The sequence below is a fragment of the Hyaena hyaena genome, unplaced genomic scaffold (assembly GCF_003009895.1).
Source record: "Hyaena hyaena isolate Hyena2069 unplaced genomic scaffold, ASM300989v1 scaffold_123, whole genome shotgun sequence".
NCBI lineage: Eukaryota > Metazoa > Chordata > Mammalia > Carnivora > Hyaenidae > Hyaena > Hyaena hyaena.
In genome coordinates this window covers 3,221,823-3,238,098 of record NW_024080756.1, presented here as the reverse complement: position 1 = coordinate 3,238,098, position 16,276 = coordinate 3,221,823, and the positions used below count along the sequence as shown (strand labels likewise).

At 45.1% G+C, this 16,276-nt stretch overlaps 2 protein-coding genes across 4 annotated transcripts in view; one reads left to right on the top strand and one right to left on the bottom strand.

The window, feature by feature from the left end:
* Positions 1-39: 39 nt before the first annotated feature.
* On the bottom strand, positions 40-3,401 carry SMPD2 (sphingomyelin phosphodiesterase 2). The gene is made up of 10 exons (XM_039237413.1): positions 2,848-3,401; positions 2,528-2,624; positions 2,323-2,399; positions 1,895-1,988; positions 1,657-1,746; positions 1,325-1,407; positions 1,062-1,194; positions 866-970; positions 551-704; positions 40-450 (listed from the first exon to the last, which is right to left on the bottom strand). The coding sequence occupies exons 1-10, from the start codon at positions 2,895-2,897 to the stop codon at positions 62-64; spliced, it is 1,272 nt and encodes a 423-aa protein (XP_039093344.1). The 5' UTR covers positions 2,898-3,401; the 3' UTR covers positions 40-61.
* Positions 3,402-3,475: 74 nt separating this feature from the next.
* Positions 3,476-16,276, top strand: part of PPIL6 (peptidylprolyl isomerase like 6) — a 32,775-nt gene continuing 19,974 nt past the window's right edge. For 2 of the 3 annotated variants that reach the window (XM_039237414.1, XM_039237415.1), the window contains exons 1-5: positions 3,476-3,630; positions 7,235-7,330; positions 10,783-10,971; positions 14,256-14,318; positions 14,458-14,605. In XM_039237414.1, coding sequence (XP_039093345.1) covers positions 3,496-3,630; positions 7,235-7,330; positions 10,783-10,971; positions 14,256-14,318; positions 14,458-14,605 — 631 coding nt within the window. In that variant the 5' untranslated portion in view covers positions 3,476-3,495. The remainder of the gene's footprint in view (positions 3,631-7,234; positions 7,331-10,782; positions 10,972-14,255; positions 14,319-14,457; positions 14,606-16,276) is intronic. The other variant, XM_039237416.1, reaches the window with a different exon arrangement.

Here is a 16,276-nt window from a genome sequence, read left to right as displayed (position 1 = left end):
GACCCTTGGCCCCAATCACTGCTTCAACAAGGAAAAGGCAGAGCCACAAAAGTGTCAGGCTTTATTGTTCCTCAGATCTGTCCCCCTCCTGCTGCCCCAGGAGCAGGGCTGGCTGAGACTCTGGGCCCAGGTCCTGGGCCTCCCTTGCCCTGCCCAGCACATGTTGGAGCTCAGCCCAAACCCTAGATAAGCCCTTGGCCTCCTGCATGTGGAAGAGATAGACCGCCCCCGCCCCCAACAGGAGTCCTACACTGGGAGTCCAGAGCAGTATGGCAACTTCCCGGACCCTTCCTCCGGCTGCCAGAGTGCACAGCAATGCCACAAGCAGCAGCCCTAGACCGATCACGTAGCCAGCAAAGGCAGCCCACCAGCGAGCTTGAGCCATGCCCAGGTCCAGCTCTGCCCAGGCCTCCTTTAACACACTGATCAACCGCGATCTTTCTGCCGATCCTAGAACAAGGCAGGGTAGTGGGGCAGGAGAGAGAGGGTCAGCGTGGAGGGACTGCCTTGTGGTGGGGAGGGACCTAGGGAAAGGGTGTGGGTGTCTTACCGTGAGTAGGGCTGGGGGTGTGCTGAGGGGGGCTGTGTCTCACACACAGAGTAGCCATCAGGGCCTCATGATCAGAGAGAGGGGTGCCACCGTGAGGATCATGGCCTATAGTGGTTCTAAGAGCCTTACAGGAGATGTAGAACCCGGAAACTGCCTAGGAAAAGTAAGGGCCAGAGAGAAACATACTGAGGGCCTCTTCCCATTCTTAAGCCATCAGCGATCTAAGACTAGACAAGGTGGACAAAAGCTTAGCACAAGCTGGTGAAAGACAGAGAGACACAGTGGGTGAAAACACATTGAAGGGAGAGGCCCGACCTTATACAGCACATAGTCAATGCGGATGCCAAAGGGAAATGGCTCTAACTCCTGCTGATTGACGTAGCAGTTCTCAGGTACCATCGTACAGCCTTCTTCAGAGCCCTAGGTGAATAAATGGTTCGCACTAGGACGTAGGGGAGGAGGAGGAGAGAAGCTGGGGGTGTAGGCATGGAAATAATCAGGCAGTCCGCACCTTGAAGTCCCGGGTCTCAAGGTAGGCATCACGCAGCCCTGTCCACTCCTTCAGCAGGCGGCAGCCCAGGTCCTTCGGGTGCAAGTTGAGGTCTCCACACAACAGAACCACATCGGCCTTCTTGGATGTGTGGCTGGGGGAACCGGGTTGGTGAGGCAGGAGGTCTTCCCTGACCAGCTGTGCCCAACCTAGAAGTGGAACCTTGGCCACCCCTCCACCCCTGACCCCATCCCACTTCCCCTGTCAAGCCCAGGCTCACACACTGGATGAACTGGGCCAGTTCCCAAGCTTGGGCCACACGATGTGCTAGGTAGATGTCCTTCTGTCGATTGTACTCGGCATGGAGCTGAGCAAGATAGGTCAGATTATACCAGATGAGACCAGGAAGGGGGACGGGGGGTCCCAAAGACAGGTCTGAATCATGCTGGTGTCTGTCACCTGGCATGATACTTGGTTAAAAGATGGGCAAACCTTGCCTTCTCACCTTAGGAGATCCTGTCCCCACGCCTCACCCCCAGGAAGCCCAACTAGAGGAGTCCCATGTCTCCCTCCCAGGACCAGGCCACCTGTCCCAGCCCTCGCCAACTTCACTCACGTGGGTCACATAGGCATTGAGTACCAATCCACTTAGATGGAGCACCAGCAGCCCCACAGCCTTCCCACAGAACCAGTCTCCATGATGGATCTGCAGGCAGGAGGGAGCAGGAACTCAGGGCACTGCTACCCTCCTTCTGCCCATCCCCTGAAGCCCAAGAAAGGCTGCCTCCTTTTCCGCATGTTCCTCCTTTACCAGGTGGGAAAGGGTGGTGGAAGAAATCTGACATAAGGCTTACCATGTAGGGGTACCCATTGAGAGTGTAGACGTGCTGAGTGAATTCCTGAATTGGATGTTTGGAGAAGACGCAGAGGCCACTGCCAATGATGCCACTGTAAGCCAAGTTCTGGTTAACAGCCAGAAAAGCAGGAAGAGAAATACCAGCCCTCTTCCCCTCCCTGGTCTCCCAGCTTGTATCAGCATCTTTCTTCTCACTCTGTTGCTGAGATCAGCACAGAGGAACGCTCAGAGCAAAAGCCTTTGTGGGGTGACATGCGTGACTAGGGCAGGCTGGGATGGGCTGAAGAGATAGGATCTTCCTGGTTCCACCTAGTCCTGCACCTACACACAGAGGAGAGGATTCTGGGCGCAGATGGGATAGGGAGGGGCTGTCAGGACCAAGAGCTTCCAGTCTGAGAACAGACTTCCAGACAGAAGGTTTCTCACCTCCTGAAGTAGTGTGCGGCTGGGTAGGTGGGCAACAGCTTCTGTCTCAGGTACTGGAAGTCCTGCTCACTCCACACCTGAGGGAAGGGGTGAGGATGCCTGCTTGCCTGTCTCCTCCCCCCCCCCCCCCGGGGACAAGTCCTCTCCCGAGCCCCCAGCCGCCCCCGTCCCAGCCAGGGTTCCACACCAGTTCTGCACTGCCCACCTCTTCCAGGAGAGCTAGGTCGAAGCTTTCCATGTTTAGAAAGTCTCCCAGGCGTTTCACGCGGTCACCCCGGTGCTTGCTTAAGTAGGGAATGCCCCTGAGGACGAGAAGGGTCGGGGGAGGTGATGGCTGGAGGCGCTCCGCTCTCCGTGCACCACCGGGGCTGGGACCAGGCGTGGCCCTGGAGATGCGGATGCCCCCCCGGACCCGGACACTTTAGGACAAGGGAGAGCCAGGGCCCGGATGTGAGGAAGGCCTCCTCCCTGACTGTGGGTGCGAATGGAGCTATGACCCCCGACCCGACCCGCGGGCGCTCTCACCAACAGTTGAGGTTAAAGATCCTCAGTCGCAGAGAGAAGTTGGGCTTCATGGCGAGGACGGTCCGGGGACGCGGGACGGCACTGCCTCGCTTGCGACGGCCGCGGCGGGGACGGGCCCGAGGGGGTGGCGCCTCCTCCCGGGGCCGCACGCACAGGTGGTCGGCCCCGCCCCCGCGCTCCCCTCAAGGCCGCGGCCTCCCAGCATGCGCAGCTCAGGCCCTGAGCCGGGGTCCGACTGCGCGTTGCCCGGGCAAGCGGCCCGCTGGCCCCCAACTGGCTGCCTACCGACCTGGAAAGGCGATCTGCTGCGAATTTGGACGCTGCCTGGAGGCGAGGGCCGCGCGCACGAGGTCCCCGAGGCGGGGATACCGGAGGGGAGTTCGGGCGGGCGGCCAGCCGGGTCGAGGCACGCGGGACGCGGAGCACTCCGTTCCTTTGTGCCGAAACTCCGTCCCGGGCCGCAGCCGCCCGCGCGCCTTTCTCGCCTCTCGCCGGGCTCGCCAGCAACAGGCGCAAAGTTGATAAAAGATACGCCCGTCGCCCCCCTCCCCCGCGCGTCCTTCCTCTCTGCCGGCGACGGGGGCGGGGCCGCGTGGTTGCCGTGGCGACGCGCAGTGTTTGTGCTCGGAGCAGTCCCCCAGCGCCGCCATGGCTAGCCCGCAGCAGTGCCGGCCAAGCCCGGCCCGGTACTGCTCGAAGTCACCGCCCGAGCAGCCGCTGCAGGTGAAGGTGGTGGGGGTCTTCAAAAGCTCCAGCTTTCACATCGCGAAGAGCGCTGCCGAGGTAACCATGAGAATAACCACAAGTGCGGGTGTCTCTTCCGGCTTGCGGGTCTCGCGCCTCCTGGTGACCCGGATCGAAGTTCGGCGACGTAGGGAGGTGTCCCGGCCGGCGGAGCTGTATGAGTGTACCTCTCAGGGGTCAGGGTAGCGTGGCGCGGACTTTCCACTACCAGGAGGGCTACCTTTAAAGGGGGATCCGAACGAAGGAAAACTCAGAACCTTGCTGGGTGGAGGAGGGTAATTCCCCCTCGACACACCCACATTTTATTTCCACATTTTTACGTGAATTACAGACTTTAAAAATTCATGGAAAAAATGTTTAGAAATAAGTGATACCTCCTAACTACAGATTTTGTTTTGTTTTGTTACAAACGACCTTCCCAAATTTTTGGAAACTTCGTTTGGGAAGGTTTCTTTTTTCTCCTTTAAATTTTCTATAGCAGTTACTGCGTTCCAATCGAATTAGGTGCTTAAGGAATTTCTTAACAAATGACTCTGTCACAAGTGCTTTGGAGAATCTAGATACTACTTTGCAAACACACGGACCGATATAAAAGGAAAAACACTTTAAGCAATTGGAAGAATTTGGCCAGGTCAGTAATGGTGCAGCACAAGTATTATGGAAATACAGAAGTATAGAAATGTATGACATGAGAAATGCAGAATTCATCACATCTCTGGGGTTTGCTCCACAAATGCTACTGTAAGATTATGCCAAAATCCTCTCCTTCAAAACCCCACTAGACTCCAGGACCATGCCCTATTTTGGTATCTCCCAAAGTATCCAGCTGGATACCTGACACAAGTGTTCTCAAATAGAAGAAATCTTAAGCAATTCCTGCCTTCTTGCCTGCTGTTTGCCTATTGCATCAAATCAAGAAACACTAACTGTTGACCTTAAAATAGCTGGTTATTTTATCAGCAAAATGGGTTTATTTGGTAATAACAGGAATTGCAATTTAGGACATATAAGCTATGGCAAACCAAGGGCAATATGGGAGATCAAAAGAGGTGCATAGAGAAAAGTAAGAAGTTGGGAGGGGCTGCTTTGATAGAAGGTGAGAGTTCAGGGTGGTGATAGTTTCTCGACGGTTGAGTTATGGTATTATCTTTTTGGCCAGGTTGTTGCAGAAAAAGGAGACATTCTCCCTGCCTTCTGCTGGAGTAGTAACATAGACTTCTCCCTGAAGGGAATGCTCTTCCTGACCTACTGGTGTCTGCAACTGAGTGGTGGTAAGGCATGAGAGCACCCCCTTCTGGCCTCCTGACTCCATTAAAAATTTTTTTTTTAATTTTTAAATTTATTTTTTGAGAGAGAAAGGGTGCAAGGGGGAAAGGGTTAGAAGGAGAGAGAGAGAATCTCAAGTGCTGGGCGCAGAGCCTGACATGGGGCTCCATCTCACCACCAAGAGATCATGACCTGAGTTAAAATCAAGAGTGGGATGTTCAACTGACTAAGCCATTCAGGTGCCCCCGACTCTATTTTAAATGAGGTTCCCTTTATTCGGTTTCACAGTAACTAATTTGTGAAGTTGGTGAAGTTTATATCAAGAGGAAGAGAACAAGTGAGAAGTCTGTTTAAATGATACCTGGATCATCAAAATAAACAAATTATGGACTGTTAGCTGGGCTGAGGGGATCTATAAAGTTTATGGCTTAAGTTGTATTTAAGGAGTTTGGGGGACTTTTTTCCTTGTTTTTCTTTAGCTCCTTTTCTGCAGGTATGTGTTTTCTGTGCGTGCTCCACACTGTAGAGAAGGTGTTGACAGTTTTTTTCCTGTAAAGCCTACATATTAAATTATTAGGCCTTCACAGCCATAGGCTCTCTGTCACAACTATTTGACTGTGTCCTTGTGCAAAAGCGGCCACAGACAATATGTAAATGAGTGGCGCTTTTGATAAAACTTAATTAAGGATTCTGAAATTTGATTTGCATATGATTTCACATGACATGGAATGATTTTTTGTTTCAGGTGCTTAAAATCTAAAAAGTCTTCTTAGCTCTCAAGCCTTACAAAAACAGGCAGCGTGCCAAATTTGGCCTGGTGGCCACAGTTTGCCAAACCCTGTTGTAGAGGATACTAAGTCTGGAAAACAATGTCTTTGTTATATTCATAAGATTAATTTTCACTTTCTTAAGCTTTGCCTACTGTACCGCTATTTGAATATGAAAATGTATCAATGTAAATTCCATTCGTTTATCTTAATAAAGGATCCTTGAATAATTTCTCAACATGATCATTTGGTGAGCAATCCTGAATACCTAACATGCTGACAGAGATTTAGATTTGTGAAGAGTCAGCATCACATAGATTCTGTTTTGGATGTAGTCTGTTCTCGACACTAAATTATGAAGAAAGTATGATTAAGGATGCTTAATTTGAAAACTGCTGGGCTTCTTCGTTATTCTAGGTGGTCCCCCAGTTAGAAACACAATTGCTTCCAACTGATCATGGATACTGGAAAAAAGACACATCATCATCTGTTGGTTGGGCAGTGGTCTAAGAAGGAAATGACCCAATTGCCGTTGTTCTGTTTGGCTCCCCCTGGCCCCAGAGGCAGGATACACTCGCGCCCTGGCTCTCTCCCCCTTGGAATATGCACCCCGGATGAAGCATGCCAGGCTGGTGTCCTCTTTTAGACCACAGTAGGACCTCTGAGCACCTTCCTTAGTGGAGAAGGTGCCAAGTGCAGCAGCCAGCTGTCCCTTTTCCCTAGTAGACACATCTACTCGGACCCACTCAGCAAGCTGAGGCCTAATTGGTATTGCCTTACCTGCCTTCTCTTGCTTTACCAGGAGGCAAAGTGCAACATGTCAGGACTCAAAGCTTTTTTTTGACAAGAATCGTTAACCGGTAGGAATTTTCTCTGATTCATATAGACAAAATAATAAATGTTAAACCCAAACGTGCTCAATACCTAAAATACTTAACATTTAGTATTCTCTATTGTTGTGGGGTATAACCACAAAACTATTCCTTTGGTCATTCTTTATGTATCAATAAATTCAAATAATAACATTTATTTATTTTAGTTACAAGTATCTATCGAGAGAGGAGGTGGGGAGGTGGGTGAAATTGGTGATGAGCATCGGGTTATGTATGGAACTGTTGAAGCCCACCTGAAACTAATAAAACACTGCAGTTAAAATAACATTTTCTTTTCATTAAAAAGAAAAACTTTAGATTCACTGAGGTTTAGGAAGAATTTAACTTAGGAAAAAACTGGTTCTAAAAGAACATGGCAAATCACAAAACTACTGGCATAAACTCATTTATTTGTTCATTTGTTCATTCATTTGCTACGTGTGGTCCGCTGTGTACCAGGTGTCAAGGCCAGTGGGAGTTCAGGAAAACTAGGACATAGTCTTGGCCTTATAGTCTACAAGCGAGAGACATAAGCCAGAGCCCCAGTGTGAACTGGGGAGTGACTTCCTGGAGATCAGCACAGGGGCCTCTGGGAGCAAGCAGGGGGCATCTAAGTCTGATTGTGTGGCCTGGGCATCCACTGTATAAAACCTCTTGAAGCCCCCATAAAAATTGGGGGGAAATTATTTCTACTTTAAAAGAGAACTTACCCTATAATTATTCTGTTTTGAAACCTAGAGTCTGAAGAGTAATTATCCATCCAAATTTGAAGATCCTATAATAGTTCCTCTTCAAGAATTTGCATGGGACCAATATCTGCAGGAGAAAAAACGGGTAAAGGATATTCGGGATATGGGAAATGAGCAAAGTTTTGTCTAAATTATTTATCTGTGCGTTGTTTTGGAAAAACTGAAGCACTGATTTTAGAGCAACTAGATTTGATTTCTCTAAGTCATTTGAATCATTTTACCAAGCTGATCTTAAGAGAAAGTAAAACATTTACAGAATTGTCTTTTGAAAGACGTGATGAAGGTAAGTTTTAAACTCTCAGTGCTGCTGTTTACCCCTGCTGACGGTGAGCCCTCTCTCCCTGCACATCACGTCCTCACGCCTCCCGTGACGCCTTGGCACTCTCGGCCTTCCGGTGGAAGGTTTTGGTGGTGCACAGCACACACACCAGCAAGCGCTCGTGTGGTGCTGTGGCCTACGGGAGCCCTGATGACAGGCACCAAGTCCCCACAGGGCAGCCTTGTGCTAATTAAAGCTTCCTTCCCTGCCTTCTCCCCACTAACAACACCCTGGAGAACCCCAGGTCCCAGGGCCAGCAGACTTTGTCCCGGGACAGCAGTTTCCTGATCATTTGGCAGTGCTGCCTAGAACATGTGACATGAAGGGTTCCAAGGTGCTATGTGGCCCAGTAATACTTCGTGTTGCAGTGAGGCTGGCATGGGGTACACTTCCTGCTTGCCATCCCCAGCCTGGTCTCCCTGCCCCGCCCCATCTCTCCAGTGGCTGATGAAATCTCATTTCCCCTGACCAGAGCAGTTTTGATTGTTCTGTTCTTTGTTGCACAAGGATGTCCTGGGATCCTGTGGTTATCATATAGTGTTGCTTTACGGGACCATTTCCCTGTGTGCTCCCATGAATGCTGCAGGGCTGAGTCGAGAATGCCACTTGTTAAGTCTCATACCATTTTCATAGCCATAATACATTTTCACTGGAATTCAGATAGAATAGTAGCAAACACTTCGGGTCATATGCCAGACACTATTCTCTTGCCTTATGTATATATTAACTCCAATCCTTACAACAACTAGGGTGACCAGTGGGCCTGGTTTGCCTGGTTCCCAGGGGTTTCCTGTGATGCAGGAATTCAGTGCTAAGCTGGGACAGTTCTAGGCAAACTGGGACAGCTGGTCAGGACAGTTAGTCACCTGAACATAAAACAGTAGGTTCTTAATTTTTGTCACCAAACTACCTACACTGCCTACCAGTATCCTGCTCTCCGCCTACAGGAAAGCCAGGATCTCATGCGCTGTGGACCGCACCCATTCCTCTTACAGATTCCCACTGTATTCTTAACGACTGGTGTGAATTTCATTCCATAGTTTCCCGCCATGTCAGCCTGGGTTACTGACCTGGGGATGTGTTGTGTTCTCTTCCTCCTGCTTTTCTCACGAGGCCTGAATGAGGCTTTCCCCATAGTCACCAATGCTTCTTTCTACCTGTTCTTTATTGCCTCTCCTTCCTCCCTTCCTTCCGTCTCCCACCCTCATCTCTTGGGTACTTGTCACCTTAACCTTTTCTTGTTTCAGGCCAGTTTTTGTCCTTCTTCAGTGTAAGCATTGTGCTTTGTGTATGCACATGTACTTCTTAGCACAGTTGAGGTAAGGTCTGAGCCGGCCTTAACGCTTCAGCAGATGGTAATGCCACCCCTGACTGATGGCTTCTGGGCCTTTGGAAAGGCCTTTCTCTCCTCTCCAAAATAAAAGGCAACGTCTTACAGCTCAGTGCTGGAAAGCCGCAGAAACCACTGGGTCCAGCTCACTGTCTGGAGGCAGGTGAGGCCTGCTCGTGTACAGAAGACACATGGAGACAAGGCATCTGCGTCACCAGCCTCTGAGTAAAGTGCTCCTTCTACTGTGTTTCTCCCACCAGGCTAACTAAATATCCAAGTTAGCCATGCACAGGCTAAATAATATCCCGTTTTAAAGTTTTGCATTCTAGGGGCACCTGGGTAGTTCAGTCGGTTAAGCGTCCGACTTGGGCTCAGGTCATGATCTCACGGTTTGTGGGTTCGAGCCCCCCGTCAGGCTCTGTGCTGACAGCTAGCTCAGAGCCTGGATACTGTTACAGGTTCTGTGTCTCCCTCTCTCTCTGACCCTTCTCTGCTCACGCTGTCTCTCGCTGTCTCCCTCTCTCTCTCTCTCAGAAATTAAAAAAAAAATTTTTTTTTAAGTTAAAAATAAAAAAGTAAAGTTTTGCATTCTATACAATGTGGTAACACTAATATATCTAAATAGTTTAGGTACTCTTGACCCACAGGCTCTATGAGTAATGTAAAGTTTAGCATGAACAAGGTTCTTTTATTCCTCAAACCAGGTTTTGGTATGGGTGCGGGCAAAGGATCTGAAATCTGGGAGAAGAGCTGGGAGCGCAGCAAACTGGCAAGCTGGAGCAAACTGTTCCCCCAAACAGCATTTCCCCAAGTGTGGCCTCCAGACCAGCAACGTCAGCATCTCCTGCGATGCTGTTAGACATGCAAATTCTAGGGCCCCACTGCAGAATCAGAAACTCTGGGTGGGGCTAGGAATCTGTAATTCTGCTGGACTGCTAAAATTTGAAAACAGCTGTCCCAAATTATTCATGCTTTTGCCAGGACTGGCCCTGGGTAATAATAAACCGGATCTCTTCAGAGCGGACATTACTCAGTGGCCACACACTGGAGTTTAGGAGGTTGACCATTAGTGTGTGGATGAACACACGAATGCACTTCATTTTAAGGGGCTTAGGACTTCAGAGTGTTGGCAAACGTGAGGTCTCTCTCTCAGTGCCCCTGGGGTGCGCTAGAAATCCCTGTGGGCCCCCAGGAGGCATTTCCTTACCCTGACCCCTCTCCCTCAAAAAAGCATTCTTTTCATCTTTGACACTGAAAATCATGTATTACTCAGAGCTCCAACCCTTTCCAAGTATATACACAGTAAAATGTACTTCACAAATGAAGCCAGAGACTGCATTTTGTTTTTAAGTTAACAAGTATACTATGCACACAGATTTTTATTACCAGATAATGATCTACCTTTTATGTACCATTTGTAAAAATTGTTTTTAAAAGTTTATTTATTTATTTTGAGAGAGAAAGAGCTTGGGTAAGGGGCAGACAGAATTCCAATCAGGCTCTGTGCTGACAGCACAGCTGTCCCAGTTTGCCTAGAACTGTCACAGCGCAGGGCTTGAATTCACAAACTGTGAGATCATGACCTGAGCTGAAGTTAAGAACTGGACCCTTAACCAACTGAGCCACCTAGGTGCTGCTATTTTTTTTTTTTACTCTACCATTTTTAATATTGCTTTTAGACCATTTTTTTTTTTTTTGCTTTCAGTGATGTCAGATTTTTAAATATGTTAAGTTCTATTTGAGAACGAAATTCTAAAAGATGGCAAAAAAATTATTTTTTTAAAGATTAGGTTAAAGAGTCAATCCCAAGCTCTGGCTTGTGGGTTTAGCAAGTGTGGTTGCCCCCTCTCCCCCAGCCAGTACAGCTTTTTATCCTTTTTCTTTATAGGAACTCAAGAATGAGATCTGGGAATATTCTTCCTATGTGATGTGTTTTGTTAACGATCAGTTCCTGGGTGATGCATTCGATCTTCAGAAATGGGCTCACAAGATGTGGGATGTAGTTGATTTTAAGCCCCCTGCACTTTATGAGGCACTTACTGTGGATTATTCTGCTAAATTCTTAAGAGATACCAAGGCAAGTTCACTAATTTTAAAGAAAAAGAGTGGAATCTTTGATCATTTATATTGATTCAGCATTAATTACTGATATCCTAAAGAAGGAATATAAACAATAGGAGACTGGGTTTTAAGTTTCTCAATGACCTCTAATCCAATTGCAAAAGATTATATATAATATTGCAGTGTTTGGCTCGGTGGTGTGTAAAGCAAGCATGTCTCACAGCAGGCAGACTGCATGGGGCAGGGGTCAGGGGGAGAAGCTTGCCTGTTCAAACATTTCTATTCCACATTAGAGATTTATATGCATTGTTTATCCATTTTAAAACATAAAGACACCTCCCCCGCTTCAGAGAAGGTCGAGCTTATCATCCATTCACCCTTCGTATGAAAATTTTTAATTAGTACTTTCTAACACTTAAGTGAGAAGTACTGCACTAAGAGAATGGGAAGTTCGATTGAGAAGAAAGGTGACATATTAAAGCATGACAAGTTGGCAAGAGCTGGGCCAGGCAAGCTATGGCCCGAGGGAGATTTCCAATGGCAAAGAACAGTCATGAAGCTTACGGTCCAGGAGAGTGAGAGACAGACATCAGAGTGGAATGGCAATAGAGATAAAAGTACTTGGTAATTTTGCTCAGAAACTTTGTTATAGCAATAAGCACCACATGCTGAAGATCATTTCATGCTTATAGTTGCCTGTGCCCATAGAAAGGCCCAGTGCTAGGATTTTACAGTGCTGAGCTGTAAAAAGGCAAAGACTTTGTTTTGTTTATTCTCACTTTAACTGTACTGCCTCACAGAGAATCTGGAGCTCAGGGAATGTCTCTCTGAATAAACAATGCACTTGGAAAATCCTAGAAACTGCGGAGTATGGGGAGGAATTTAATGTTCACAGCAGGATAAGGGTCCCAAAGGACAAAGTGCATGGCGTACTCAGGGAGTGGCAGGGGACGGCAAGGAGGCCATGATTTATAGGAAATGAGGCTGGGAAAATGAGATTACCAGTCACCAACAATACCAAGCTATTCTGATTAACTTAAGGGCAAAAAAGTATGCCTTGAAAAGGATACTGGTAACCTCACAACTGGCAGGAAAGCGGAGAACCAGGTTTTGGAAAACAGGTGAAAGGCCTGGCAGCAGGAAAACGTGGCCAGAGTCACGTCCCAGAAATGTGCAACTCGGATGCAGCTATGCGTGCCCACCGGCCCTGGGTTCACACTGCCACCTTCACCGAGAATTGCTTCTCAACTGGTGTCTTTGCATCACTCCCTGAGATCCAAGGCCTCAGGCAGGAGCATCTGACTAATCCTGCCCAGGTCATATCCCATACCCCAGCTCTCACAAAAGTGAGGAGAGGAAGAATCTGGCCCCTTTACTGTTTTTAGGGGATGGTGGGTCCCTGTAAGGTATATCCCAAAGAGGAAAGGTATTCAGATGTTAAGGAGGGGAAAAAAACAAACACATCCACTAAAGAAAGGTTGAACTTACTGTCCATTCTGAACTAAGGAGTTAGATTTTCCTCTAGAAGGAAGCTGATCCAACAGAACTTTTCATAAAGAGTATGGCATAATCTTGCTTTTTTAGAAAAAGTTTTAGGGCAAAAACAGGGTGGAGTGGGGAAAGCTTGGTGACTGGTTGACCACTTGGAACACTGCTACAGTAATGTGGGCTAGAGATAATAACAGCCTGAATTAATGGCAGTGAGGAAGGAGGACCTAGATTCCAGAGAAAATCCTTTAATTTTTTGTACAGAGGTAAGATTTTCCATGCTGCAGGGACTTGTTTACTTCTGGGTTCGAATGATATACCAGATAATTATGTTTGTATGTTTGGCAGCGAGGGGACATCACCTGGTGATGTGCTCATTTGCTCTTTCATTAGAATTTTCAGAATTATCTACTCTTGACAACTGCATAAAGATAATATATTGACACAGAGGGAAGTTTAGTGCTGCCTGAACGGACTTACCCATTTCATAAATCAATCGTAACTTCCAGTATATCCTCTTTTCTCCCAAACCCATGAAGTTTACTATATAATGCCTCATGATAAAGTTATACTATTCTTTTATAACGAAGAACTTGTAGTACAGAAGCTGACAGGCACAAAAAAGTTAAAATTATAATTACTATGGATGTAATACTTCATTCCTGGATGCCAGATAGCACAATATTAATATATAAATTAATATATTTTGTTAATATATTAAATATTAAATATATAATAATAACAAATATTAACTAATAATATATTTGTTATACTAACAAATAATATTAACAAATAATATTAATAAATAATATAAAATATTAACAAATAATAACAAATATTAAAATAATAAAAATATATAATTTTTATAATTAAAAAACGTTTAAAGTGACATAAAGTAGTGACAGTGATACCCTATAATTGATTTCATCTGTGTTTCCTAGATTTTTAGGAAACAGGGCAGTTATGTAGCTTGTTAAATCAGGTGGCATTTTTGTGCATGAGAATGGTGCCCAAGATCTGGAATGTATCCTATTAGATGTGCTATCCTAATGTATCCTGTTAGATTTGCTCCGCAAATGAATGCTACCTTGATGGAGGCTGGTGTTTTCATTTTAGGCGCTCCTTTGTAGAGCTAGGCAAGGTCACACAAATGTTAGCTGTCTCTACCAGAAAGGATGCCAATTGAAAACAAGAGCTAGGGCATCAGGGAACATAAGGGCAGGATTGAAATAACGTGAAAGAAAGCACAGCATATTGTCTTCCCTTCCCCTGATACCCATACCTCCTATGGATATGGCGTCCCTGTTTCCCCACTCAGAAAGGATGTGTCCCGGCTCTGGTTAACTACTCTGTGCTGACTGAAAATCCAGAACATACGGTAGCCAAATCCATGGCAATCACATTGGATGTTTCCCAACATTTCTCAGGATAGAAAATTCCCAGTCTGTTTCTTTTACCAAAGGGAACATCTAGTGTTCCTTCCTACGCCTAGCTTGCACAGTAGGGGAGATCTAGGCTACATACTCTCAGTCCGCTGTGACAGGTTAATGTGATTCAAAGCTTCCTGACCCAAGGGTTTTAACAAGGGTACTATTTAGGTTGTAAAGACTTGATGTAATCAAATGAAACAAACTTCTAAAAAACAAATGAAACAAACTTCTTTAAGTCATTCTTTTAACTTTGCTATTCCCTTATCTACTGTTAATGCTTTTTAAACTTTATAACCAAAAACATTATTCTGTGGTATCTTCATTTCTAAAAATTTCTTCCAAGACATTGACCTGCATTTTCTTTTCTCCCTAATTTGAATAGCATGGTTTTGTGTTCTTGGACATTTCTATTGATTTGCAGCCAATTGGAAGGTTGATTTTTGAGGTAAGAGGTTTTTTTGTTGTTCTTTCTTTCTTTAGTTATTTTTGTTGTTTTTTTAAATAAGTGGGGGATGGAGGCAGGAATCTGTAACTGTCAAAATACTAAATATTTAATCTTTGAAACTTCTTATCTTTATTTGTAGCTATACTATGATGCATGTCCCAAAACATGTAGAAACTTTCAGGTCTTATGCACAGGAAAAGCAGGGTATTCTCAACGTGGCATCAGGCTACATTACATGGGTTCAATTTTTCATCGAATAGTACAGAATGGTTGGATACAAGGAGGAGGTAAGCTTAAAATCTTAAATGCAATTTAATTGGAATTTCAAATCAGAATGTCTAAAGTTGTATTTATCTACCTTTGTGAAATGCGTATAGAATTAAATATATTTAAAATTAGGTATTTTATATATTGAAAGGATATTTTATTGGCCAAATGATTAAGATATTCATTTTTTTTAAATGCCCCAAGTTTTGAAATAAACCAGTCTAAAGTTTTGTCACCTGGAATGTTCCAAATTAAAAGGGTTAAGGTTAAGCATTTGACTCTTGATTTTGGCTCAGGTCATGATCTCATGGTTTCATGAATGCGAGCCTCACATCAGGCTCCTCACTGACAGTGTGGAGCCTGCTTGGGATTCTCTCTCTCTCTCTGCCTCCCCAACTTTTACAGTGCATGCACATGTGAGTATTCTCTCTCAAGAAAATAAACTTTAAAAAAAAGTGACGTAAGAAAGACAACATTTTTAAAAAGTATTTTTTTTTTTTTTTATTTTGAGAGGGAGAGAGAGAGAAGGGGAGAAAAGGAAGGGCAGGGAGAGAGGAAGAGAATCCCAAGCAGGTCCTGCACTATCAGCTCAGAGCCCGACACAGGGCTCAATCTCAGGAAACCGCAAGATCATGACCTGAGCGGAAATCAAGAGTCAGACACTTAACCAACTAAGCCACCCAGGTGCTCCAGGAAGATAACATTTCTAAAATAAAAATATAGGGATGCCTGACTGGCTCAGTTGGTAGAGCATGCAACTCTTGATCTCAGGGTCATAAGTTCAAGCCCCACATTGGGCATGGGGCCTTTTTAAAAATCAAAATATAATTTTAAATGTTCACCTAAATTAATAGGAGTACTTAGAAAATCAGTGATTTTAAAAGACATTCTAAAGGCAGGAATTTGAAAAAAAATGAATAAATGGAAAACAACTTATTTCTTATCAAAAACGTTATGTTGTTACAAAGTAAAAGTAAGAGATAAAGCATTTTGGTCCCCGTTTTTGCTTTCTTTTCAGATCAATCCTTTGACTGCACACAGACTAGGTTTCTGACTCACAGCACAAAATTAAATTTTGGAGGCCTTTTGAGAGGTATCCTGTTGGGAATAATCAGACAGCAATTTAAAAATAATTGGCTTAGAGTGTAAGGAGATTTGCTTGAAGTTGGTGAAATATACAGAGGCTTAAATTAATGTTTATTTTTCTACAATGTGGAACATGCTGAGGCTGATGAGAAAAATGTAGATTTAATCCAAGCATTTTTATATAAATCAACTATTTTTCCCTCAGTTTCTCTCTAATGAAATCACATCACCCATATTGTTATCTAACCTTATTATTTTCCCACTCTGTCTATATATATGGGTATGTATCTTTCTATAAAGATATACATAATAAACATATACAGTTTTTAGGGTCGACATAAGCTTTCATCATATTGCTACACCAACTTACAGTTGGCCTTTGAACAGTAAGGGGTTTCAACTATAGAGGATCCACTTATACACAGATATTTTTTACAGCACAGTGCAATAAATGTATTTTCTCTTCTTTGTGGTTTTCTTAATACATTTTATATTCTCTAGGTCACTTTATTATAAGAATACAGCATATAATACATGTAACACACAAACTATGTGTTAATCCTCTGTTTACATTATGAGCAAGGCTTCCAGTCAACAGTAAGACT